At 44.5% G+C, this 25,968-nt stretch overlaps 1 protein-coding gene across 3 annotated transcripts; it reads right to left on the reverse strand.

Annotated features, from left to right (window-relative positions):
* On the reverse strand, window positions 1–25,953 carry CCNK (cyclin K). Of its 3 annotated transcripts, none has more exons than XM_045505825.2 (11): window positions 25,571–25,953; window positions 14,399–14,647; window positions 13,690–13,771; window positions 11,674–11,805; window positions 8,331–8,436; window positions 7,774–7,831; window positions 6,875–7,044; window positions 6,256–6,527; window positions 5,554–5,587; window positions 2,668–2,739; window positions 1–1,366 (listed from the first exon to the last, which is right to left on the reverse strand). In XM_045505825.2, exons 2-11 carry the CDS (start codon window positions 14,593–14,595, stop codon window positions 741–743), a joined length of 1,749 nt encoding a protein of 582 aa, XP_045361781.2. In that variant the 5' UTR covers window positions 14,596–14,647; window positions 25,571–25,953; the 3' UTR covers window positions 1–740. The 3 variants fall into 3 exon arrangements, with proteins under 3 accessions (XP_045361781.2, XP_074221154.1, XP_074221155.1); XM_074365053.1 differs by having other exon boundaries at window positions 25,635–25,951; XM_074365054.1 differs by lacking the exon at window positions 25,571–25,953 and adding an exon at window positions 25,398–25,541.
* Between the last annotated feature and the right edge of the window lie 15 nt (window positions 25,954–25,968).

Below are 25,968 nucleotides of genomic sequence, written 5' to 3' on the forward strand. Positions count from 1 at the left end.
TTTGTTTCAGAACTGATTTTATTTGGGTAACTGACTGAAGGAGTCTCATTTGTAACCAAGATGGAATTCACAGTATGTTGTTACATTTACACTTAAAAAATATATCTCTATGTACAGGAATTTGCAAATTGATGTAAACATACATTACTTCCAAGTACATTGCTCCCTTTCTCCCTGGAGGAAAAAGAGCCATCCAACAAGGCAACCCCTTCAAAATAACTTTAATACAAAGGATGTAAATGTCTCTAAATCAAAAAAGTGGTTCATCTGACCTACGGGGGTCATGGGAGAGAACATCATGGAATGACAGCATTGACAGCAGCTCGACTCCAGGTGGAACTGGACTGTTTAAAATGGAGTTTCCAGGAAAAATAGGCACTGGTTTCTAGAAGGAAATTCACTCCTTACTGAAGCTATTTATTGAGCCAATATGGCTGGTTAACATTCTCACTAGTATAAGCAACCCAGTGCAGGACGAGCGGACGACATCAGCGAAGCCAAGTACACGGTCGGGTCGCAGCGGATGCTGCTGGGGCTACGCTGAGAGCCGCTGTCCCCACTCCAGATGTGCAGGACCCTCCCCCCACAATTTCATCTCACGGGCTGATCCTCTTCTCCCCAAACTGCAACTGTCTAGCATCATACAAGGTACCCTGCTGTTTATCCACTTCAACTACTCTTCAAGTTGATTAGAAAAACTTTTGTTTAAAAAACAAAGGGGAAAAAGAACCGGAGTCACGTTATCTCATCCAGGCTGCCCGCCCCAGCCCCCCGACTGGAGGCATTCCAGGTGGGGGGATGGGTGGGGGCACAGGTGGCTGTCCTCCAGGGGGGACAGCTGGAGGTGGGTAGCTAGCTGGAGGCAGGCCCAGGCCTGGAGGAGGGTGAGGTGGGACTGCGTGGGTTGGGGGCAGGCGTGGGGGTGGGGGTGGGAAATTGGGGTTGTAGGTGGGTGGAGGTGGGGGGTAGCCAGGGGTTGGGGGAGGGATGGCTGGTGGGGGGAAGGAGGCGGGGGGAGGGGGCACAGGTGGTGGGGGCGGGTTGGGGGGGTAGACGTGTGGGTGGTAGGGAAGGTGAGCTGGCGGGCCGTAGGCAGGGGGCAGGGCTCCGTAGGAGGGGCCCTCGGTCTTCATCATGGACTGCAGGCTCTGGTAGCCCTCTCCGGACATGTAGGAGCTGGTGGTGGACATCCCAGTTATGTAGCTGGAGGGTGGTGGCGGTGGCGGACGGTGTGGCAGCGGTGGTGGCTGGTGCACAGGGGCCGGGTGGGCTGGAGGAGGAATCTGGACTTTGGGGAGGTCGCTGGCATCCACAGGGCCTGGTGGCTCAGCCTCACCTAAGGCAGCCGCAAGGGGCGGCTTCCGGTCTGCAGGGGAGAGAAGGTCACCCTCTAGCCCTGGGCCAGCTCCCCAGCAAGGCGTTCCCACAGGGCTGTGTGAGGAGGGGTGAATCCACTGACTCCCTCGGGGCGGGGAGGGCCCGAGCCAGGAGCTCCGCACGGCTCACCGGCTCACTGCCACGCTGGGGTTCCCAGCCCGATACAGCCTGGAGGCCCGCTCCTGATCCCCCAAGGCCATCTACACAGAGGAACAGCAAGCAACTGTTACCTCTATGGCCAGACAGCTCACTTCCTGTCACACAGGCCCTCCACCTCGCCTCCAGCCCCTTGGTCCCAGCCACACCAGCCACAGACAGTCCCGGAAGCACACGGAGCCCCTCTCTGACCCAGACCCCAACCCCCACCCCCGGGCCTCTCCCAAGTTCAAACACGTGCAGGGCCTATTCTTTCTGCCTGTCTCTGCCTCCAGAGACTGAGCTAAGGGCCAGGGCCAGACTACATTACTGTCTGTGGCACCAGCTTCAGCAGAAAGCCTGAGAGTTGGTCAAATGCATGAGGTGGCATTCAAAAAAACAACAGGCAAGCCTCTGACAAGCCAACACGCCCACGAGGGCAGCAACTCCTGCCAGCGCTGTGCTGTGCTCGGGGGCACCGCTCACTGCCCTGGCTCCCCGGAGCGCCCAGCAGCTGACTGGAAGAGCTGACGCCTCCGGAGGCTCAGAGAAGTCTCCGGAACATCTACCAGCCTTCAGAAAAAAACACTCCTTAACTCCTGCCTTCTCTAGTTGAAGCCTTCATCTTCCAAAGTGTTACCCCAGATGACAAATGCAAGTTCTTCACTTTTCTCCTCTATTTTTAATGATATCAAGGAAGCTTCCCAGTTTCCTATGTACCTGTGAAGAACTTTTCACTCTTTAGTCTCCATGTGAGTCCACGAACAACTGCTTATTCTTCAAAAGGTACTGAGAAGACATCTCACCAGCAGGAAGCAGGTGGGAGAGACTGAAGCCTAAGACCGTGCCCAGACCTGGACACTGTTCCTAGGTTGGCAGGACCTTGTTTTCCTAAAACTGACTCTAAATTCATTTATCCCAGGTAGCTCAGCATTTCTGGATGAGACAGGCCAGAGAATATTCAGATGTACTTAGAATTTACAACATCCTCAAACTACCTGGTTTCTACAAAACCATTTTTTGAAAGATCCTAGGTCATTAATGGCCTTTTAAATTTGGCCCTTCTACAAACTTTCCCCAGGACTTCCCAAGTCTGCCCTTGAAGAAGACAGAGAGAAAAGCTGGCCTTCCCAGGTGCTTTCAGCAGACACTCACCTGGAGGTGGGTGGGCTGGAGGCAACGGAGGGTGAGTGGTCTCAATTTTGGGAATTTTAGGTGGTGGTGGTTCTAAAAAGAAAAAGTAGATTAAAAAGCTACTGTTTATGTGAATAAACATGTCATAGAGACCAAAATAAAATGAAATCAAATAAAAGAAACAGAAAGAAAAAGATACTGTTCAGGACTATTTTGGGGAAAAAAGCAGAGATGACCAAGGCTTGCAGGGAATCTGAGGAAGGTCCCAGCTAACCCATCCCTATAAAAGGACAAAACAAATCAAACAAACACACTCCCTCCCCAGCCCCCTCCAAAAATAAAAACCAACTCTAACTTCCCAGTCAGCCCACTTCCCACGTCTCCCCAATTTCCTCCCGACCGCCTAAGACCAGCCCTTCCACGACGAGGGAGCAACGGAGGACACCCCAGTTATCAAGTGTTGTCACTAATACACAGACACAAAGAACGGCCCTGAGCCCTCGAAGGAGAAGCTGCTACCTTTTAATTCTTATTTAGGTGCATTATATTTTCTCTCTCACCAACATGTACTCCCAGTTGGCAGCAAGTCGGAAGTAGCACCTTGGCTGGCGTCAGTAAAGATCTGGAAGCTGTGATCGGATGTAAAAGCAATGGGCTCGGGGCCACTTGGGGCAGAGGAAACAGCCCACCCTTCAGGGTCGAGCGGCTACACGTCACCAGCATCCTCAATGACAATGCTAAGTGGCCAAGACAGGCTACACCAAGCCCAACAGCTTCCGTTTATGAAGGCCGAGCGCGTGCAAGCACAACTGAAAAAACCACCATCTTTCTTTGGGTGTGTTTTGGCTCTTTCTCCCTAAAACTCACTTAATTCTGGCTTGTACACCACTCTGCTCTGCTTCTGCTCTGGCATCGCTGGACATTCTTGGTTTCCTCCATCCCAAACACAGGCCAGATTCAAGGTCCAGGGATGCCCCCCTCCCTGCCCAATCCAGGCAGAGGAGCTGTACATCTCCGCCTCTCCCCTCTCCCCTCCAGAACCGCGAACCAGACTCTCAAGCCCCATCCTGAGACACGCAGCCCACACTCACACACAAGCCTTCCCTCCATGTCCCTCACTCTGGTGCCCACCTCCAGCCTCCCTCCCACAGCCGGCCAAGCTCAAGTTGTCTGGATCAGGGTTGTCCAACAGAAACACAAGGAGAGCCACACATGCAATTTAAAATTTTCCAGTAGCCTCGTTAAAAACTACAAAGAGGTGAAGTATTTTTAATGTGGTATTTGATTTAACCTGATAATAGAAAATTTTTATCATTTTAATGTGTGATCGATGTAAAAATTTATTAGTAAGATTTTTAACAGTGCTTTCTCTAACTCTTGGTAATCTGGTGTGGCTTCTGCACTGAGGGCACAGGGCAGTTTGAGTCGGCCACACCCCCGGTGCCCAAGAGCCCCCCCCCCCCCCAGCTAGCTACACGGACCCAAGCGCAGCGGGGCTCTTACCTCTAAGCTGTGTCTGTACCCTTCTTTTCTGGCCCCCAGGCCCCCACCCGGACTCTGCCCTCGCCAGGTCTCACTCACATGCTGTCCCATGACCGCTGCCAGGAAACTCCTAAAATGAACCCAGACTCTACCAATCTCCTGCTCAAACATCTCCACCGGCCCCACTGCCTGTGTGGAGCCCAGATTTCTCCACTCTCTCACCTGGTTCTACCCCATTTTCAGTCCTATCAAAAGCTCTTCCCTTTTAACTCTTCGTAGTCCAGGAATACCCCTCTCTGTTTTCTCCCAAAGTCTCAATTCCTTTGCTCACTTTTGTTCTTCTACCTAGAGGTTCCACCCCCTCAGCCTCAGTCAAAGGCCAGTCCTCCTCCAAGGCCACCGGGCCTGTTTCTGCCTCTTCTGGACGCAGCACCAGCTCAGCTTGACTGTACATCGACGTGGCACAGAGCGCAGCCCACTCCCCTGTGTCTCACACTTACTGTTTGTCATTCGGAGCTAAAAGCCCTCTCCTGTACTGAACCCATCATTGCCCCAAACATCCTGAGAAAAGCAGAGCCTTATTGTAACCTGAAGACCTCCTGAAAGGTCTATGAATAATTCACTGGGTTCCTACCCTGGAACTAAGCAATAGAGAAGCAGAAACGAGTAAACAGGCTCTGTGCCCTAAGGGGGCTCAGTGCCACGCACAGGGCCGCCGACACAGGGACGAAACACCTCCTCATTTTCTCCACTGTGATGCCAGGTTCTACCCACTCTTTCTGTTTGTTTCCAACATAGAAACAAGTTCACCGACTTTGGGCTCCAGAAATACGGGGAAGAAAGGTGCTGAGAGTCCGGCCCCCTGGGCAGCAGGGCTGCAGTGTGCGGCGGCTCTCCCACAGCACCTGGCCCAGGCCCTGCCCTCCGCCCGCCCTTCCATGCCTGCTGCTCAGCCGGGGGCGCCACGCCCTTCGGGAGCCACTGTGCTGGGCTTCACTGACGCCCAGGACAGACGGGGCGGCAGTCCCCCTACGTCCCCAGTCACACGCAGCCAGCCCCAGGCGTCTGCGGGTAGGGAGGGCTGCCGGCGAAGCTCCAGCATGTGTGCGTTCTGGTCTTGGAACCAATGCCCCGGGGACACCAGGGACGACTGCACTGTACAGAGCACATTGTTATTGCCACTAATATGTATGTTTTTTTGTATTGATATCTTCTGTCGGGGTAAAATCTAAAAATACAAAATCAGGAAATAAACAAAGAAGACAACGCACTTTTTCTGGCAGGTAGGGCCAAGTTTTTGATGGGCTCTAGGGTTAAATTTTAAGACCAATCTAAATCTGAAGGGAAACGATGTTGACTAAGAATGTAAAGTTTTGATAAAAGAGATATAAAACTAAAAAACGAAACTTGCGAACAGGAAATTACCTGCTGCTTTGTTCTCTTCTTTGGGAGAAACAACCTGTTCCAAAAGAAAATACATGATGGTTAACCAAGACCCTGGGAATAGTGAGGAAAAACGGACTATCTAGGCACCCACAGAATCACAGCCAGAACAAGCCTCAGACAAAAATTCATTTTGGCTTGAACTTGCAGGGCAAACCATGGTACCTAACAGATCATCATCTCTGCCTCCTCTTTCCCTTTCGGACCAGACAGAACGACTAACTCTCCGGAGCAGAGTTCTGAGCGCTGAATTTCATGCTGTGCTGCATTTGGGGAGTGGAGCTTGCCGGCCTGCCTTCCCTGCCTTCCCTTGCCGGCATGGCTTCCTCCACTGGTGGGCTGCGACCACAGGGAGAAACCTTGACAAATACTCTGTGGCATGTAAGGAACCAAACACTGTAGAGGAAGAGAGAACTGGGGGCCCCTACGCTAACGGTCAGCGTGCAGACCTGGAGACCACACGCCGGCAGGTCTTGGGGCCCGGACACAGGCAGCAGCAGCTGGAGGACAGGGCCGTCCTAGCACCGCTTCTCTGACCCCGCTCGTTCTCAGGCTCCCCGCGGACATGCAGGCAGATGGGTGCACGTCACTCCCTGCTTTTGGTGTCCCGCGCGATCCCTTAGAAGCGGGAACACGCACAGGCAGGGTGTTGCCCTGGAGGGCTGGACAGACCAGCACACTTACCACGGCGCGCTTCACCTGCCGGGGAGGACTAGGCTGCGGGGACGGCTTCCTGGGCGGCTGCGCTTGCTGCGGGGCCTGCGGCTGGGCTGACTGCTGCGCGTCCTTCTGCTGGGACGGGGGCGGCTCGGAGCCTTGGGACGTCTGCGGCTGTGGCACCTGTGGCACCTGTGGTGTCGTCTGGAGAGACGGGGGCTGCTGCAGCTGGTGGGGCGTGTGATGCGGCATCTGCTGTTTCCCTTGTGAGTACAGGTCCAGGATTTGGTGGCAGATGTCTAAACGACAGGCACCAAGACATTTACCACAAATTAATACTTTAAATAAAATTCTACCTAGAAAAAAAATCCACCCATTTTCCTTTCAGCTACGATTCCCCTGAAGGACCAACATATGGGGGTCAAATCCGTAATTCACCAATCTCTGGTGTGCACATCAGTGGTGTGCATTTTTAGTTCACCAAAACTGTGTGCTTGGACAGAATGAACATTATATTAGAGAATTTAATTTAATTAGAAGAGTTTTTATGCCTATTTGGGAAAATCCATTCTCAGAGCTCAAGGTTCATGGGGAAGAATGACCTAAATGTGGAACACGCCTGCAGAAAGCTCAGCATGCCCGGTACCTTCCAGGACATCCACAGGGACGTCCTGCACAAACTGCTCCCACCATCGCCTATACATGGGTTTGGAAGTCCATTCTTGTATTTCAAATTTGCACAGACGTCCCGCAAGATACATCACTGCCACCGCTATGATCTCTGGTTCCCACTGCAGTGACAAGGTCGTGCAGAGACTAGTTCAACAAGAAAAAGAGGTGACTTGATTTGGATGAGCAAATTTAGGATTAATCCAAGGCACGGTGACTAGATGCCATATCTAAATGCTGATTTGCTTATTCTTTCCTATAAATGATCACATAAAGTACTATAAATAAAAGAAACAAGTTTTTAGTCTTCTAAAGGTAAAGAAACGAGTTACTTTAATCATAGTTACTAATTTGTCTGATCTTAAAGAATCAGAATTTCAGCATCTTCAAAACTTGCTACGTCATGGAATACAAATGAAATGGTTGTGTTCTCCAAGTGGTTGAAATCCTAGCACTGAACTGTTTCTTCACATGATGGTAACTCCACTCACACGAATTCTGTTCCCCATGCAGCACCCTGTTATAGCCCTGGGCTCCAAAAACATTAAAGCTCTGAAACCATGATAAGGAAGTGTACTTGTGCAGAACCACATGGGTTTTAAGAATCTACTTGCCAAAATTCTCCAGTGCAGGGTTTTGGACTTATGTTTCAAGCTGTGGTAAGATTTCAGGATCCTGTACCACCATGACAAGTCAGGGCACCCCCTCTGCTGGGAAGCAGATGACCTGGACTTTAACCTCAGCTCTGCCATTAACTGGCCCATCATGCTGGGGCAAGTCAGTTTCCTCCATACAAAATAAGGGGTTTGGATTAAATGACACAGAAAGTCCCTGCCTATTTTAAAACACCATAAACCAACATTTGAACATGTGTACCTGTCATTTACAAATGTCCATGCCATTTGAACCAACTTTTGAATTTTGTTTTTATCACCTAGAAATGGGGAAGAAAAGACAAATTAGTAGTAATAGAAGAGGGGAAAAAAAGAATGCACAAGCAGCAACAAGCACTTATGTAAAGCCTACTGTGTGTTCAGCACCAGCCCCAGTACACCGCGAAGGGCTTCCGCCTGGGAAACAAGGACAAGCGAGCGGGGCCAAGTCCTGCGCCTGTGTCTTTCCGCACGACCCACGCTGAGCCACCGTTCATGGGAAACCTGGCTCTGAGGCTGCTTTTATTTGGCTATTTAAAAATCCTGACTCATCTTCCTACCTCGTATCACTTGGCAACCGGATGACAGACTCTGTTTATACTAAAAGGAAACAGCATTAACAGCTGTCATACTGAATCGTCTCGGCAAGCCGTGTCCTGGGCACTTCACACACTGACTCTCCACTTTCCCCTTTGAGAAGCGTAATCTGAGTGTCACCAAATTATTATAAAGACTTGATTTCAGAAAGACAGTGTTCTCTTGGTAACTTTTTCTTCTTACCTTTGAGTTGTTTCGCATACTTGAGTAGGAACTGGTATGGATGTTCCACCTGTAAGTCAAACTTTATCGTCTGTAGTAAGATTCTCTCCAGAACCATCACTTCTTCCTAGAAATAAAATAACAAATGTTGGGTTAGTAATTTCAGCCACAGGTCTGAAACAGCATTAAAAAGTGAGCTTTCCTTTAATTCTTCCTTCAAGTTATATTTTAGCAACTATTTTTCACTCCTTTTCTCCTCTCTGTCACTCAGGCCTTTAACATGCTCAGAGATAATGAAAAATTCTGAAAAGAACTAAATGTAAGAAGATAAAACAAACAATCAGAATTAATTTTTAAAAACTACTCAAAACAAAATAAACATTCTTAGAAATGTCATTACTTTCAACACATATGAGCACCCTTTACAAAATAGACCTTTACTCTACAGATAATTAAACCGAAACTTAGCTTCTTTCCAGACCTCCACTGAAAAGTCATTTACTGAATAGATCACCATTTTCTCCTTTATTAAACCACGTCCTAAACTATCTACACACACACACACACACACACACACACACACACACACAGTCTTTTCTGTTCATTGATCTGTTTGTCCACTTCTGTATGTACCAGGATCAGAGAGAGTTAACATTTGGAAGGGATAGTTCAATTACTATTCCTCTTTAAAAATTTTTATCTTGTTTTTGCATATCCCCTCCACCACTTGAACTTTAATACCATTTTACTTAGAATTATTCTAGAAAGAGTGAAAGCTACTGATGTCCTTTAGTAGTTTTAAAGTCCTTCCATCCTGGCCTGACATGGGTTCCACATATTTCTTACAAGCTTTATTCTTGGATATATTATTTGACTGCTGCTGTTGTAAATGGAATCTCTTCTTCTATCATACTTTCTAACCAGTTAATATCCATAAACAATCACTTCCTGAATTCAATCTCCGTGCAGTCTGACTGTTCCTAGCACTTACAGACAATGTAAAATACAATCAAAACACTGTGCGGCAAGAACAATTACAATCAGTTGTTTGAGTCAAAGAACAGGCTTTGGAGAGACTGACAGTCTTACCATTGACAGCTGCATAAATCCGTTAATGCTGGGCAGAGACGTGCAGGCACCCGGCCTGCAGGCTGAGGTCTGCGTTACGTCACAGAATGCAGAGGCGATTCTATCGCCAGTGTTATTCCAAATGGCACAGCAGGACAAGTGTCTGTCCACCCTAGTTTCCCAAGTGTTCCCTCAGAAAAGCTTTTAAAGTCTTAAGACTTTCACACGGTACAACAAAATCCTGACAACAGTTTATTTCCCTCCTGTTTTTGTCACCACCTGTTTCCCAGAAGCTTCAACATCTCTTATAAATTTAGAAACAATCCTTTATCAAGTGTCCAGACTGCAGACCATACAGTGTTACAAGACAGCCCAAGGCCTCGCCTCCCTTTGTGTTTCAAATATTCAATTAATAGGATCATTCTAGGTCTCTGTGCAAACACCATTCCTCAAGGAATTTCCCCTCAGCCCCACACTACCTGTCCCAAGCACCTGTCTGGGTTCCCAGACTGAATGCCCTCGTTGCATCTTTCAATAACCTTTTATAGCATTTAACACAACTCATCGTCAGATAGCTGGGCATATGAATATTTGATTAAAATCTACCCCACCAGTCTCCTGTAAAATCCATGTGAGCAAAGGCCACGCCTGCTTTGCTACCTGTTTTAGCTCTAGTGCCTAACACAGAGCCTTGAACAAGTATTTGTTGAAAACATGAACAATTAATACAATGAGGGAGAAACCACACAGTTAGAGCAAAGCTAATTAAGCCAGAAAAGTTCCACATGACTCAGGACCTTATCTTTCCTAGTTCCTTCTATTGCTTTCCCCCGAATAACTGCCCTCCTCTCCTCTCCGCTGAGGAAAACGTCTTCCAGTGTCTGCGCTGCTCCCGGAGCCACGGTTCTTTCCTTTGGCTGCTACACAGTCCTGTCTGTGGAGGCTGCACGTGAGGAGGAGGAGGAGGAGGAGGGGCAGGCGGCAAAGCCCCTCTGCCCACCTGAGTCAGCCTGGCCCTGGTCTAAATTAGCACCACCAGTCCCCTCTTCCTGTCTTCTGGGCGCTGGAGATGCAGAACTTCCATTGAACATATTTCTAAATCCATTCACCTGTTTATAAAAATGTGCCTCTATGAGGAATTCATACTAACAGTGGACAAAACTATACTTTTATAAAAGTAATGTAGCATCAGATGTTTTCAGTGCCCATAGGGTTGGCCCGGGTCTTGGTTTCCTGACAAGTCAGTACAGAGGGGAAAGGCTGGAATTAGAAGGGGACTTCTCCGAAGGCACCTGGGACAGCACACACCAGCCGCTGCCACGTGCCCTTGCCCCAGCAGGGCTTCCAGATCCTTGCGACTCTTTCCGGGTGACTGCAGCTAATCAGCCATGAGGCTCTGTCACCAAGACCACAACACGTTCCTACCATCATCTCCCTGCTCTGTAAAAGGCAAAATCCTATGGGCACTGAAAACATTATCATTTACTTAACAAGCACCTGTGGGATGCCTACTCCTTGCAGCCACTGTACTAGGTGCCAGGCAAAACAGACATGGTCTGAGCTCTCACAGACCCTACGGTTGAGAAGAGGAACATTTTTGTATGATTATTTGGTTACAATCTATCTAATTATGAGCTGCACACATGTTACGAAGGCTAATTAACAGGGGCTGTAAGGTGGGGACCTTGGCAAGAAAGGGGGTGGAGGAAAGCTGCCACTGGTCCTGGAAAGTGGTCTTTTTAGAACATAATAAAAGCACGTGTACAGTTATTGTACCACCATTTCCTGACATTGGCAGGGGGTGCGGGGAAAGGAGAAGGATGGATGGTATGACCAATGCCAATCCCGGTGTCTGAAAATAGCTGCAAACGTTAATAGATTCCAGCATTCTTGGGAAGCAACAGACACACGCGTATGTAGACACGTGCTTGTGCACACAGCACCTGCGCTTCCCATCGACCCAGAAGCAGCTGGAGAGGAACCCAAGGAGCCAGATTGCTTCTGGGCGTCAAGGCCACAGGGGGATTTTGCTCACACCCCCATTAAAAGTGCTACTGCCCCTAAAGGGCTCAGAACATGGCATATCACATTAGCAAATGCCACCTAAATGGAGGCCATATTATCTTCCCTCCTTTCTTACAGAAGCGGGGAAAAGTACCTCTGCATAAGGTCCTCTTAGAGACTCAGGGGCCTGGCAGGTAGAGGGACCATACATGGCCACTGTCGACACGAGGAACTCTACCATGATGCTGTCACGAGGAATCAAGATATAAAGGCAGGAAGTTATGATTCTTACCTTTGGGTCATCTCCAAACTGGCCAAACTGTACATCATTTAATAAACTACGAGCTGTTTTGATGATATCTTTACATTTTTTTGGTGTTTCTTCCACCTTTCCAGCCAGAAAGAGACAACAAGCTCCTGTCACCTGAAAGGAAGACAAAAGCTCCTGAGATACTGTTACCAAAGCTCACACGGAAACGGAAAAGGGATTTTTGGACTTCACAACAAACTGGGCCCCCTCACTCTCCTACCATCCTCTTTCTCACTCACAAACACTCGGACACTCAAGAAGCTAGAAGGAAATTTCACATACAACTCCCTTTCCCCCCATATCTGGCTTCATAAATTATTTTATTATTTTTTTCATATTATGTGCTTCTCTAGTCCAAGTGGTATTATAAACGTTCAGTGACAATGAATCAGTGTTAATTATAAATCCTTGATCCTCTGCAATGTGCTTGAAAACACAAACCATTTGGGTTAAAAGCTTTAATATCTCTTAGGAAGAATTTGTCATGTGAGCTTGGAATCTTTGATTTTTCCTCTTTATAAATTGTACTGGCTGTTGACTATGGACACCTGACTGCAAGTATCTTTTCTTGTATTCTCATACTTCTAGACAATGATTTTGTAAGACAATAAATTTATTCATTATAGATATTTATGCCTGCTCTATTTACTTGGAGGAAAAAGCACCCGTTGAGAATCAACAGACCTCAATAAACAAGAACAATCATGTGAAAAAAAATTATTTTAAATTTAGTTTTCTGAATAAAATGTCACGTAAACAAAGTAGATGCCAGAAAGGGAAACAGTTGCAGAAACAGATTTTCATTTCACACTGCAACCTTAAAGACGCCGACCCCCTGCACAGTGAGCTCTGCGCGGGGCGAGCGCACCTCACGGCGCAGCCCCCGGACTCGGCTCCGCACGGCCTGCACTTTCCTCCCCCTTCCTCCTGCCGCCTGGGTCCTAGTCCTGTCCCCCACCTCCCGCTGCTCTACCCTCAGCTTTTCTCTGCTGGCTCCAACCTCTCCTACAGGCCCCTCTCTTCACAGAATCCCAGCCATGCTAGGTGACAGCTGCTGTGCTGGGGGACAAAGCTGATCCTGACACGGTCTTCTCCCTAGAGAACGTCACACACTAGCGAGGAGGACACGTGTACAAAACTAAACGAAATCTTGTCGAAACGAAGACCCTCCAGCAGATTACTTTCTGTTACGTCTAATTCTGTCTTCTTCCTGAAACCCTCGAATCACTTTGGTTCACCCACTGAAGCCACAGCTCCCTGGTTCGGCACTTGAGGCTCACCATGGTCTGACTGGTGTCCACCCTTCCCACTCAGGGTCCTCTCATTCCCTTTTCTGCCAAACGGCTTCCTGGCCGGGCTGACTGCAGACTGCACACTTCCCCCGTGTCTTTGCTCACTGGTTTCTGCTGGACTACTGCCCTGCCCTGTCTCAGCACATCAAGGCCCTACTTACAGTCAAGGCCTCCTCTCTCAAGTTTCCCCTGACCCCTCCATGATGTAATTACTCTCTCCCCTGAGTGCTCCAGCCTTCCTCCTGCGCCTCCCCCACCGCCTTGCTCTCTACCATGTGTTTGAACATGTCAGACCATCCGCCCTGGGCTGAAGGCTACTTGAGGCAGGTTCCCTATCAGATCTCCCACAGAGCGTAAGACAGCACGTGTCCGAGGAGTAACTGAAGAATGACTGAGAAGATGTACAGAACATCTGTGCCACCCTGTTCTTTGTGGGCCGTGATTGTAACGCCAAACCATCCTGGGAAATGTAACAAGGAAGTAAAACTTCCCACAAAGTGCAACGTGATTATGGTTCATATTGGCCTAAATAAAAAAAGTTTAAAACATTTTACCATAGTTAATTGAAGAAGCCAAAGTTGAAGCTTGATTTTGTTTGTATACAGTATGTACCTTAAAAAAGTACTCTCTGGAAAACACAGTAAAGCAAGACTACAATCAGTCCACTGAAGGTGACAGAGAATTACAACAGAATTCACACACTTACATATCTTGGGAATTGCTTGAAGGAATGAAACATATAGAAGCGATGAAAATAAATTATTCCAGTTGCCAGGGTATCATAGTGTCTGTTGTTCTGGTTAAGGACTTTAGCCAAGAATTTTTACAGGTCACATTTTAGTTAAATGTGGAAAAACAATAAAGACAAATAATAATAACAGCAGCTGTGGTAAAACAAACACTGTCAGCAGTAAAGCAAGTGGGGTGGAGTCTCCAGGTGTCAGAATTCTGGCACAAGAATTACCAAGCTGAAGTTTACGCTTTAACAAGACAGGGCCTCACCATCCTTTAGAAACACCTCAACTGTGACCACTGGATGATGTTTTCCATCCTGGTGGCCACTTGCTCAATGCCTAAGTCAACACATTTAAATGATAAAAAGGAAGGGGGGAGGGTATAGCTCAGCGGGAGAGTGTGTGCTTAGCACACGCGAGGTCCTGGGTTCAAGCCCCAGTACCTCCATTAAAAAATAAATAAATGAAAACCTAATTACCCTCTCCCCCAAAAAATGATAAAAAGGAAAGAGAAAACCCCTGAAGAGCCAAGCAAATTGGGAATAACATTTAAATAACAAAGATACTTAAGAGCTATTTTAGTACAGACATATTACTATATATTTTGTCTACAGCAACTGATTAAACTATTAAATATAGCATCTAGTCTATCTATAACAGCTTCCAGGAGGATCAGGATACAGTCCCAAACGTGTGCCCACATCAAAGATGAACCGAGCCCCCTCTCGGCGGTACCGGGCCTCAGTGGCCGGATCGAGTCCTTCTAGTTGCGAGGGTGTGTGAGCCAAGTCTTTTTTATCCCAGTACCAACATGGCTTTGTGTGGTCCAGGTTTGCAGAGGTTACCGAAGGGCTTGAATTTTCTTTATTCTCCTTCATTTATTGAAGTACACTTGTTCTTTCCAAAAGATTTTCTGAAAATGTTAGAATCCTAAGAGAAAGAGAAGAAGAAGTAAAGTTGGATACCTCACATTGAGCAATCGCAATCGTTACGAACAACCTACAATCACAGATTTGTACTTGGTCGTAATTTCCAATAGAAGAAACAGCACTGAGGGAAGTGAGAGGCCCAGGCTCATTCTCAAACACAATTTAACACCTAAATGGCCCACAGAATAATAAACCCTAAATTTCACGGCAGCTTAAAGGGAAACCCATTTTGGCCTCATTTCCCTTTCTCCCCTTCTTCACTAGACCCAGCTCCCTCACGCTGGTCTAGATTCTGTTCTTCAGTAAAACTCAGTAAAAAACTAACCACACCCCGAAAGGTTTCTGTTTCAAAATTATCCATTTCTTCCCTCTAGCACACAATCAAATTTCCCCTTTTTTAGTTAACTTGCTTTCACTTAGGTACTTTCATTTAGAAAAGCGACCAGACTGGATGAATTAATACCTGCACAAGCCACCGAGCTGAGCAATGTAGACCAGGTATGGGTACAGTGACTAGGGAGGAAGGGTGGCGGGAGGTGGTCCATAAAGGAAGGAAGGAGTTCCTTTAAAATAAATTCGTCTTGCTTTCTCATCCTCTACTCTTTCATTCAGAATAAAGAGATTCTCTAAAAGTTCCATGCTGAGAAAAGAAAACAAAAACCAAGGACTCTCACCTACAGGCCACTGTAACATGCAAACTGTAAACTGGAGCAGAGAATAGAAATCTTCAAATAGGGCAGCAAAAGATTCTAAAAGAGGCAGCCAGAGCCAGGTTGGTCTGGTTCAGCAAGAAAACAGCAGTCCGGTAGCCAGGCTCTGGGCCAGGGAAAGCCCAGCTTTCCCAGCGTGCCCGCCTCACGTCTGCGGGGGAAGGTGACAGGGCTGAATGCTCTCCTCCTCGCACCTGGAAGCTCTAAATAGAGTATGATCTTTCCTCCAACAGGAAGAATTAAGTACTAGCTGGAGAAAGGTAACCTCGAACTAATTTACACTTTATGTGTGCCTGAACTGGGCAATGGTTGGGGGTGGTGGGGGCGGGAAGACCAGTTAACTCAAGCTCAGTATATGTGAAGAGTATGTAATTAGATGTCAAACTGAGATGTCATTTCTCACCTATCAGACTGGCAAAAAAATCCAAAAGTTTGACAATATGCTCTGCTGGCAAGGCTGGGGAGAAGCAGGTAATCTCATGTATTGCTGATGGGAGTACAAAATGGAACAGCTCTCACAGAGGGGAATCTGGCAATATCTAACACAACTACGTATGCATTTGCTATTTGATTTAGCAATCCCACTTGTAAGAATCTATTCTGACAATACCATCACAAACATGAAAGATGGGTGCACAAGATCATTCACCAAAGTATTGTTTATAATAGCAAAAACTTTTGTAAACAATGCAAATGCCCACCAACAGGGCACTACCGAATAAAGTGGTACATTAACACAAATGGCATACCATGCAGCTATTAAAAAGACCGAGAGAGATCTCTAAGTACTGGTGTGGAGAAATTTCCAGGATCAGTTAAGATACAGGACAGCGTACATAGCATGTTAGTATCTATGTAAGAAAAGAAGGGAAATAAGAATAGACACCTTTACTTAAAAAAAAAAACAACCACTAATAAAAAATGGTTACAGGTGAGGAGGGTAGAGCTCAAGTGGTAGACTGATGCTTAGCATGCACAAGGTCCTGGGTTCAATCCCCAGCACCTCCTCTAACAATAAATAAATAAAACCAATGACCTCCCCCGCCCCCAAAAAAGGTTACCAATAGGGAATGGGGGAGAGCAGGATGGAAACAACAGGAGTGGGAACAAGACTTCTCAATCTTTTCGTATAGCTTTGACTTAAAAAAAAAACAACTTTTATTTAAAAATAATTTTGGATTTATAGAAGAGTTGTAAAGATGGTACAGAGAATTTTTGTATACCCTTTACTCAGCTTCCCCTAGTGTTAATATCTTATGTAACCACTAAAAAATTAATTTTGGTACCTTATTAACTAAACTATATAGCCTTGACTTAGATTTTGAGTGTTTCCAAAAATTCTCTTTTCTGTTCCAGGATCTAATCCAGGATAATATTGCATTCAGCTGTCACATTTCCTTAGCATCTTCTAATATGTAATAGTTTCTCAGTCTTCCCTTGTTTATCATGACCTTGGCAGTTCTGTAGAGTACAGGCAGACTAAAACGTCTCTGATTTAGGTTTGTCCGATATTTCCCCTCTGACAGACTGGAGTTTTGAGGAAGGTGGCAGAAGTGAAGTGCCCTCCTCACCAGCTCACATCAGGGAGTAGGAGATATCCAAATGACTTCTTACTATTGATTTTTTTAACATTTTTTTATTGATTTATAATCATTTTACAACGTTGTATAAAATTCCAGTGTAGAGCACAATTTTTCAGTTATACATGAACATACATATATTCATTGTCACATTTTTTTCTCTGTGAGCTACCATAAGATCTTGTGTATATTTCCCTGTGCTATACCTTACTATTGATGTTAACCATGATCATTTGGTTAAGTTGGGCCTGCCAGGTTTTCCACTGTAAGTTACTATCTTTCCCCTTCTATTTTTTATCCCTTAAAAAGAGTCATGAGGTCCAGCCCATACTCTAGGGTAAGGGAATTAAGAGCCACCCCCTGGAAGAAGTATCAAAGAACGTGTGGACCTCTGTTAAAACTACAACAGCAAACATTTGGCGGGAAATCTTTTGCAATGCAAAATAGTATGCAAAGTACAGGTTTCTCTGTGAAGTTCCGCCCATTAATTTCAGCACTCATCTGAGGATCTTGCCTGCAACCGTTACTACTGTAGTATTCTAATGGTGAGTTTCTATTTCCTTCCTTCCTTCAACATTATCTGGAATTCTTTTGTAAGAAAGATTTGTTCCTTCTCCCCCGCTTATTTATTTATTCAATCATTTATTTTTACAAGTATGGGCTCATTAATATTTATCTTATTCTTAGAGTTATAATCCAGTACTACCATTATTTGTTGCTCAAACTGTTCCAAGTTATGGCCATTGGAAGGAGCTCCTTCGGGTCGGCTCCTGAGTTCACTTGTAACTTTGAATTTTGAATCATGTAAGTATTTAATATATTCATGAACTTAACTAAAAAAGCAAATCCTAAAACTCAAAATAAACTCTGTGTATAGCAAATAGGCAACACAACCACACAGAAAATCATTATAAGTAATTTCTGATCTTGTTCCATATTCCAAGTGAGATATAGTCTAAGGAGAAAAAAAAAAAAAAACTGCAAGGGACTCTTAAACTCCTTCAGTGATGCGTTGTTAGTAACAGCGTTGTAATTGTCATAACAGTACTGTAATTGTCAAGCCTTTCTTTCTTCCTTTGGTATATTGTAGGATAAAGCAAATATATAAATGGTATTGTTAGGAATCAAGATTTTTGGTGCAAAGGAAATGAATATATATAAGAAAAAACCTGTAATATTAAATTTCAGTTGAAAATGTCAAAATACATCACAGTTAAAAATATATACATATATAAATAAATAAAATTAAAAAGTACATATATATCTCAGTTCTGTTCATTTCCAGGTCCTAGAAGCAATGACACTCCTACAATCAAGAACACATCTCGAGCCCAAATCTTAGTTTGCAACACCATCATCCTCTAAAAGGAAGGTCGCCTTTTCAGTCTGGGGTAAAGACCTGCATGGGATGTGCTCAGATTAATGGAAGATTATCAAAAGACAGAGGAGTCATCATAGATTCCCACTGGACAAATTCAGGGAATTTAAATATTAAAAAGAAAAATGATGATGATTGATTGTAAAGGAGTGAATAAACAATCCATGAGTCCGTGGCAATATTAAAATACATGGATAATAAATCCACTTTACTAGCACTGGTAATAATTTTGGGAAAAAAATACCTTTACCTTAATGAAAATGATCCAATTTGGCATCACTGTTCCTATAGGGTGAAAACCTGCCATTATGTGCCTCCTAACATGATGCAATATGAAAAAATATATATCAACCACCTATAAAATATCCTTATTTCCCAAAAGCTGAACCTAAATCCAACCAAGCACCTTTTACAGTAGATATTGGGGGCAGAAGAACAAGTTTAATGGCACAACAAGGACATACCCTACAAGACAACTGATCTGGTCTCTTCAGAAACATCAGTGTCGTGAAAAGATAAAAAATGGGAGGGACTGTCCTAGACTTAAAAAGACTAAAGAGGCATTAGAATCACATGAAATGTGTGGACCTTGACTGGATCCTGTTTAAAAAAAAAAAAGCTATAAACAAAATTTTGAACAATTAGAGAAATATTAATATGGACTATATATTAGAGGCCATTAGGGAATGACTGTTAATTTTCATAGGAGTAATAGTGATACTGTGATGAGAAAGGAGAATGACTTTACTCTTAGGCTGAAGTATTTCGTGGTGAAGTGTCATGATGCCTGCAACTTACTTTCAAATGGTTTTGCTAAAATACACACTCCCAGAGCAGAGGTGGCACAATGTTAACATGTGTCCAGGCCACAGGTAAACAATTAACACTGTACTCTTCTCACTCACTACAAAGCCGGGGGGAAACCAGATGAGACAGCTTAGGATAACAGGGGGATTCCCAGCCCCTCTGGTCTGAGAGAGCAGAACTCTCAGTAGGCAAAGAATAGATGTAAATGTGTGGGCAGTAGTTTTACATTAAAACAATCTCTGGCTGCACTATAGCATACAAAAAGAAAAGTACACTAATTTTAAGTGTACGGTTTTGGCGGGGGGTGTGGATAGCTCAAGAGGTAGAGCACATGCTTAGCATGCATGAGGTCCTGGGTTCAATCCCAGTACCTCCTCTAAAAATAAAGAAAGAAAGAAACCTAACTACCTCCCTCCAACAAACAAACAAACAAAAAAACAACAAAATTAAGCGTACGGCTTATTAATTTTCACAACATAAACACACTTGTGTAACACCACCCAGTTGATGAGCAGAACATTACCAATACTCCACAAATTCTCCTTTCTTTCCTAACCACTATCCCCTCAAAGACAACCACTGTCTTGCTATTTCCATCAACGAATCTCTCCTGTTTCTAAAAGATGTGGAATGATATACCACCACTCTTTTATAAGTGGTTTCTTTTGTTTAATATTATGTTTGGGGTTCACCCCTGTTGTTGCTTAAAGTCCTATTTGTTCATTCTCATTATTATTTAGCAGGAGTCTCCAATCAGGGAACAATTTGTCCCCCAGGGACATTTAGCAATGTTTTGCTTGTCATAACTGCGGGGGGGGGGGGGGGTAGTTACTGCTGGCACCCAGTGGACAGGCCAGGATGCTGCTGAACATTCTTTAATGCACAGAACAATCCCCCGCAAGGAATTAACTTAGTGCTTAAGTTGAGAAGCTCTGCGGTACAGTATTTTATTCTATGAATATAACAATTTATCAATCCATCCTACTGTGGAAGAACATTTGAGATGTTGCTGCTTTTTGATTATTAATAATAGTAATAAATATTCACGTATATTCTTATAGGCATATAGGCAGCTATAAAAGGCAACTGGTCAACTGCTGGATGCCAGTGATTTTGACACCATTATATTTTGATTAGGGCTCACTTCAGAAGCAGCCTTCATGCCAGAGATCTGTGGTTATTAGAAACTTTTTTACTGGTTATTTCACGACTGGTATACCTGCAACCCTTGGCAATGAGATCCCTGTAGAGGTGGTGTTAAAGATGGTCACTTAAAGATTTATTTAATAAGATTCCTGGTATTTGTCTAATTACATATGACTTAACATCATGCTGAGGGAATCAATATCTCAGCACATCTGTAATTTATTCACAGTACACTAGCTGGGAATCTCTAAGATATATTAACCCAACAGTTCTCCATGTACTCATTCATTCAAATATTTTCTGAGCATTTACTATAAGCCAGGCCTCAGTGACACAGCAGGAAACAAGAGGGGCAAGGTCTTCCCCCTACTAGAAGCTTACATTCTAGTAGCAGAGACAAAGAGAAACAAGTAGGTCAGCATCTGTCAGGGAGTGGTAAGTGCCATGAGAAATAGTAAAGCACAGTACGCGGGGAGAGCAATGCAGTTGGGGCCATTTAGAGATCAGCAGAAGGAAGACCAGTTAGACCACAGAGCCGTGCAAGTCATGCCTAATGAGGGCCCGTCCCCACCAATGGCAGCGGGAGAAAGGGACATCATAACTGGCTGTGAGGCAAAGGATGGCAAGAGATGATCTGAACTTGGCTTGACAGAGAAGGGTGATGCTAAAAAGAAAAATGCGGAAGAGAAAGTTGGTTTTGATGGGGGAGGGAAAGAATCTGGTTCTATAAATATTAGGTTTGAAGAATTTATAAGAAACTTGTGTGGAAATGTCCATCAGACACACAAACAGGCCTGCTGAAACCTGGAAAGAACATATCTACTTCGGATTCATCTACATAGAAGTGACAACTAAAGTCCTGGTGACAGAGGGGTGGAGAATGAAGAAAGAAGGTGTAGGGACAGAACTCGGAAGAACTTGAGGAAGCAGGAAGGAGAGAAAGGGAAGGAATGGTCAAAGGGGTAGGGAAATTTGCACCCTTAATTGCATAAGAAGCCAAAAGATGCCAGCTCTAAGTCAGAGATGGTACTCAACAGTGACAAATGCTACAGAAAAATTAAAGGACCAGCGTTAAGGACAGGTTACTAGACTGGTGATTAGTTATGAGACATTAAATATTGACTGTAGTGATGGTTGCATAACTCACTGACTTGTACACTTCATATGGGTGATTTGTACGGTACGTGAATTGTATCTCAGTAAAGCAGATACATACACATGTAGACAGAAGAACCTTTTCAGAGGTGCAGTGGGGCAGAAGGAAGACACATGGGCTGTGAAGAAATGAGCAGGCTGTAAAACAGGTGATAGTTTCTGCAGCATAAAGGAGAATGAAGGATGTCTGAAGCCAGAAGGAAAGGAGGCACTAGAGGAGGCTGAACAAGCCACTGAGGGGTTAACTGGCTAAGAGCTAATAAAAAGCACAGGATAATACAAAGAGGTTTCTGTGGAAGGAAGCTCTTTCTCTGAGAAAGAAGGAAGGAAAAGTGTGAGGAAGATATTTTAAAAATCATTTAAGGAAGATAAAATAAATCATAAAGGAGTATCTCCACTTCTCTAGGAAGTGCCAGGACATCTGCTGAGAGGAGAGGGGCAGAGCAGGGGCAAGGGTTAGGGATAATCCAGTAGGGATGAAATAAGGATGGAAAAGAATCTCAGTCCACGAATGGATAAATCATAAGCATATCCATATATGCTTTTTACTTTGCTATCATTGCCAAATCCCATGCTAATAATCCACCACATGTGCCTTTTAGACTCTGGGGCAGAATTAACAACACGTGAAACACAGTGAAAGCAAGTGTACACAAATAGAACAGAAACGGTCCTCTAAATCATTCATCCCCTGAAACAGTTCTTGCCTCAGTTCTATAACCCTGTTACCTATTACTCTTTAATTATTTTTTCATAAGACCCTAAAGTTATACATTTTCTCATTAACAGCTCATGATTACCGTGAAAGTGACTGAAAGATTTATGAGCTCCGCAAAGTAAAAAGCTCTTCATAAACAAGCAGCATGTCAAGACATCTTAGACACATCTTTCAAGAATGTGCTTTGCAGGAGGGTATAGCTCAAGTGGTAGAGCACATGCTTAGCATGCATGAAGTCCTGGGTTCAATCCCTAGAACCTCCTCCTAAAATAAAATAAATAAACCTAATTCCTCGCCCCCCCGCCCCAAAAAAAGTAAAAATAAAAAAAAGAATGTGCTTTGGATACATCATTTTACCTAATGAAAGATTAAATGCATTTTCAACATTTAGAATTATGGATATTTACAAATTGGAAACAACAGTAAAGGTCACTACCGAATTTTCTAACCCTGTACAGAGACTGCCTCTAAACGGTAATATCTGGTCACTCAGTTTCTTTGGGCCACTTTTATTAATGAGACCTTAATAGTTGACAAGGCAGCCTATGGCATTGCTGGGTATCAGTAATTGGTGTTCACATTAATTCTTGTATTTGTCTTATGTTGATTTTTATCTGTTCTGTTCATGCCCTGCATCTAGTACAGAGAGGGCACAGAATAATAAGTGAATGAAATCTACCTTTCAGCTACTCTCTGCAGCTCCCACCTAGCTCCCTAAGCCTTGGAACTACCTTTCTCTTACCTACTGATTGGCTTTCAAATATGTGAAGGTAGTTTTTCCATTCTCTTCTCTTCTCCTGGGTAAACAAATATTCCCATTTCCTGAACATGCTTCAAGTTTCAAGATCCTCTCTAAACATAGCAATCAACATGGAACACAATACTCTTCATATGCTCTGCACAGTGAATGAAGGGAGGTTATTAAATTCAGCAACATACCCACTGTGTGTCCATGAGTGGCAGCATGCCTGTAAGCTATGTTTTCTTAACCTCATAATTTATCACTGAGAAAATGCAGCCAAAGAGGCATGAAGTAACTTGTCTAATTCACACAGCCAGTAATTGGCAGAGACATAATTTGTCATTAGAGTAAAATACTGCCTTCCCTCAATCTGGGGAAAATTTTACATATATTTCACTTCTATAAACAGAACATTACATCCTAGAACCACTTTTTTTCCCAAGTCAGGTCTTTCTCGTTTCAAACACAACTGAGATTTTGTAAATTTAATCATTCCTGGAAAATTTATATCTTTTTAGTTTTGGTATATTATTTCAGCCTTTAAGAACTCTTTGAATCCTGAGTGTCATATAACAAACTGGCTATCACTACAACTTTTGCATGCATTTATTACTTTGAGAAATGTGCCTCATATATTTAAAGTTGGTAATAAAAAACCAGAGCAAGGGCAAGACCAGAGCCCTGTAGCTTATCCCTAAAGAACTCTCTCCAGGCTGTCATCAACCCATTAATCAACATTTGGGGTTGGTAATTTGAATGGATATAAATCCGTCTAATCAGAACTTACTCAGTATTCATTTATCTCCTGTGTCTATTAGGATAGGAAGGCTTATGCTCAGTGTCCTAAGAAAATCTAAATAGACTCATGTCTAGCAACCCCCATCCACCACCAGTCTAGTAAACTTATAACAAAGAAGCATGATTTGTGTCATTGGTTTTTTTTTTAACTGAAGCTCTGCTGGTCTGAGAGTATGAGCCCTTTCTTCCCAAGTACACAAACTCTCTTTTTGCTCACCCAACAAGATTCTAAAATACACCATTAACAAGTTCTAGATCCAAATCCACCTAATTGCTCTCTGTAGAAACTGACACATTTATCATACTCTAGTCCTCCATCATTAACTGCACTTTTAAGATTTCTCAAAAGCATGAACAATGACTTCACAATCTTATCTACAAGTTTTTTGGTATATCCTTTGAGCCTGAAAATATGGATTAGATTTACTCCAATCAGACAGATTTAATCCAATTAGATATTCTTTATAATCTCAATTACCTTGTACTTAACCCTTCTTGATTTTGTTTGTCTTTACCTAGTTTTAAAAAGAAGTTTTAAAAGAGAAAACATTTTTCTTCCTTCTAGATAGTTAGCAAACTCACTGCTTTCAAATAAAAACTCCTGAAACACATAGTTTATTTTGTAGGCCAAAACTATGACCAATTGTTTTCTTTATGACATTCAATTTTAGAAATGGCATTTAAGATTTAAGGATTTCATTAGCAATTTTTTCTTCTCTATTGCGTGTTGGTGCAAACTACATTTTAAAAATGGAATAAATGTTAAACATGCTTTATGCAAGAATCAACTAATATTTTTGAACGATGCACCGCAATATAATCAAAATGAAACAAAAGTGGGAAAAAAATCCTAAAATTAGACACCAATGGTAGTCACCCTGAAAAACAATCCTGGATAACTATTACATTCATAGCCAAGATTATTTAACAGGAGGCAGGCATCGTAAGAACACTAACACTTAAACGGATGTCTATCACTACGACTGCTACTACAATCATCCATCCATTCATTCTGCAATACATAGTTTACGTTACGTGATGCTGTGCTCTAGGTGCTGAGAATATAAAGTTCCTTCATGGAGCTTTCATTCTGGTAACATCATTCAAAAATCATAATCACTGCTACGACTGCAAGGCACTGTGCTAGGTATCTTTAAAAAGCGATTAAGAGCGAGATACACAAGCATTATCAAGTTTACCTTAAAAATATAAAAAGGCTATCCTCAACTAACTGGTCTTAGAAGCTGTTCCTAATGTCAGATAGTTTAGCGAAAGCTCCGTTTAACTGGCAAGCCAAATTTAGGGAGCGTTACCCACCATGTTAACAGTCTAAGTGCTTTTAAGTAACCTCTAGACGTATGCTTCTACCTTCTAAGGAACAATTCCTTTAACAACAAACCAAACCGCCTAGGAGAGGGTCCGTAGGGGCGGTATCTTGGCAAGAATGAAACCAATCGCGGAAGTGCCCTTTCCTAATTCCTAGCCCCACCCTTATTACATGGCTATTCAGATTCCGAAGTCAGAGTACCCCAGATGTGGAACAACACCCGAAGTCTCAGGCCTTACCAAGATTAAGACCGACACACTGCGAAATAACTGGGAAGATGTGGGTAATTTGCTGCTGTACGGCGCGCGTGTGTTTAAGACCCCTGTCCCTTCTCCCCACTTGCCAGAAAGTCCCCGAACCCTAACCGCCCCTCATGTTGAGGGCCGCTACCTGTTCCAGAGTCCCGGCCGGCCTCCCTGACCGACTCCTGCGACTCAGACCCCCTCCCGAAGCGCGTCTCGCAGCCCAGCCGTCGCCCGCTAACTTCGATCTGCACCGGGGGGTAGAGGAGGGAAGCGGAATCCGGGGAGACTCCTCCAGAGGATGGAGGCAGGTGGCCATACCCTAATCCGATCTCTAGGTCCGCGGGACTTGAGTGGCGCTGCCCGCGGTCCGTCAGTCACTCACCCCTCGCCTCAGGCAAGCCCCTTAGCAACGTCTCTCCGTGCCGACTGCAGCCATCTTGGACGTGGAATATCGGGGAAGCTACGTCATCGCGCTGCGTCCGCGACGGAAAATAAGCGACCGAAGGGGCGCCTGTCAACCAATCAGAAGAAAATAGAGCTCTCAAAAGAGGAAAGAGCCGCCAGTCTCCTCCCGGGCCCTCCCCGCGGGTCAGCGGTAGCTGCGTGAGGCAGGAGGAGCCCGCTAGAGGGCCCACCCCATCGGTCCCGCCCCCCGGGACGAGAGGGAACTCTGGAGCAACCGAACGTGCTAACGGAACTTCGGCGCGAGAGGCGGG

The sequence above is a fragment of the Camelus bactrianus genome, chromosome 6 (genome assembly GCF_048773025.1).
Source record: "Camelus bactrianus isolate YW-2024 breed Bactrian camel chromosome 6, ASM4877302v1, whole genome shotgun sequence".
NCBI lineage: Eukaryota > Metazoa > Chordata > Mammalia > Artiodactyla > Camelidae > Camelus > Camelus bactrianus.

What these genes read in the sequence shown, in the direction of transcription:
- CCNK (XM_045505825.2), bottom strand. Translation starts at nt 14,595, where the DNA reads ATGAAGGAGAATAAAGAAAATTCAAGCCCTTCGGTAACCTCTGCAAAC. An exon ending in AGTTTGGAGATGACCCAAAG is followed by an intron (nt 8,437 to 11,673) that starts GTAAGAATCATA and finishes TTTTATTTCTAG; the next exon opens with GAAGAAGTGATGGTTCTGGA. An exon ending in CCCTGTGGATGTCCTGGAAG is followed by an intron (nt 6,528 to 6,874) that starts GTACCGGGCATG and finishes CCTGTCGTTTAG; the next exon opens with ACATCTGCCACCAAATCCTG.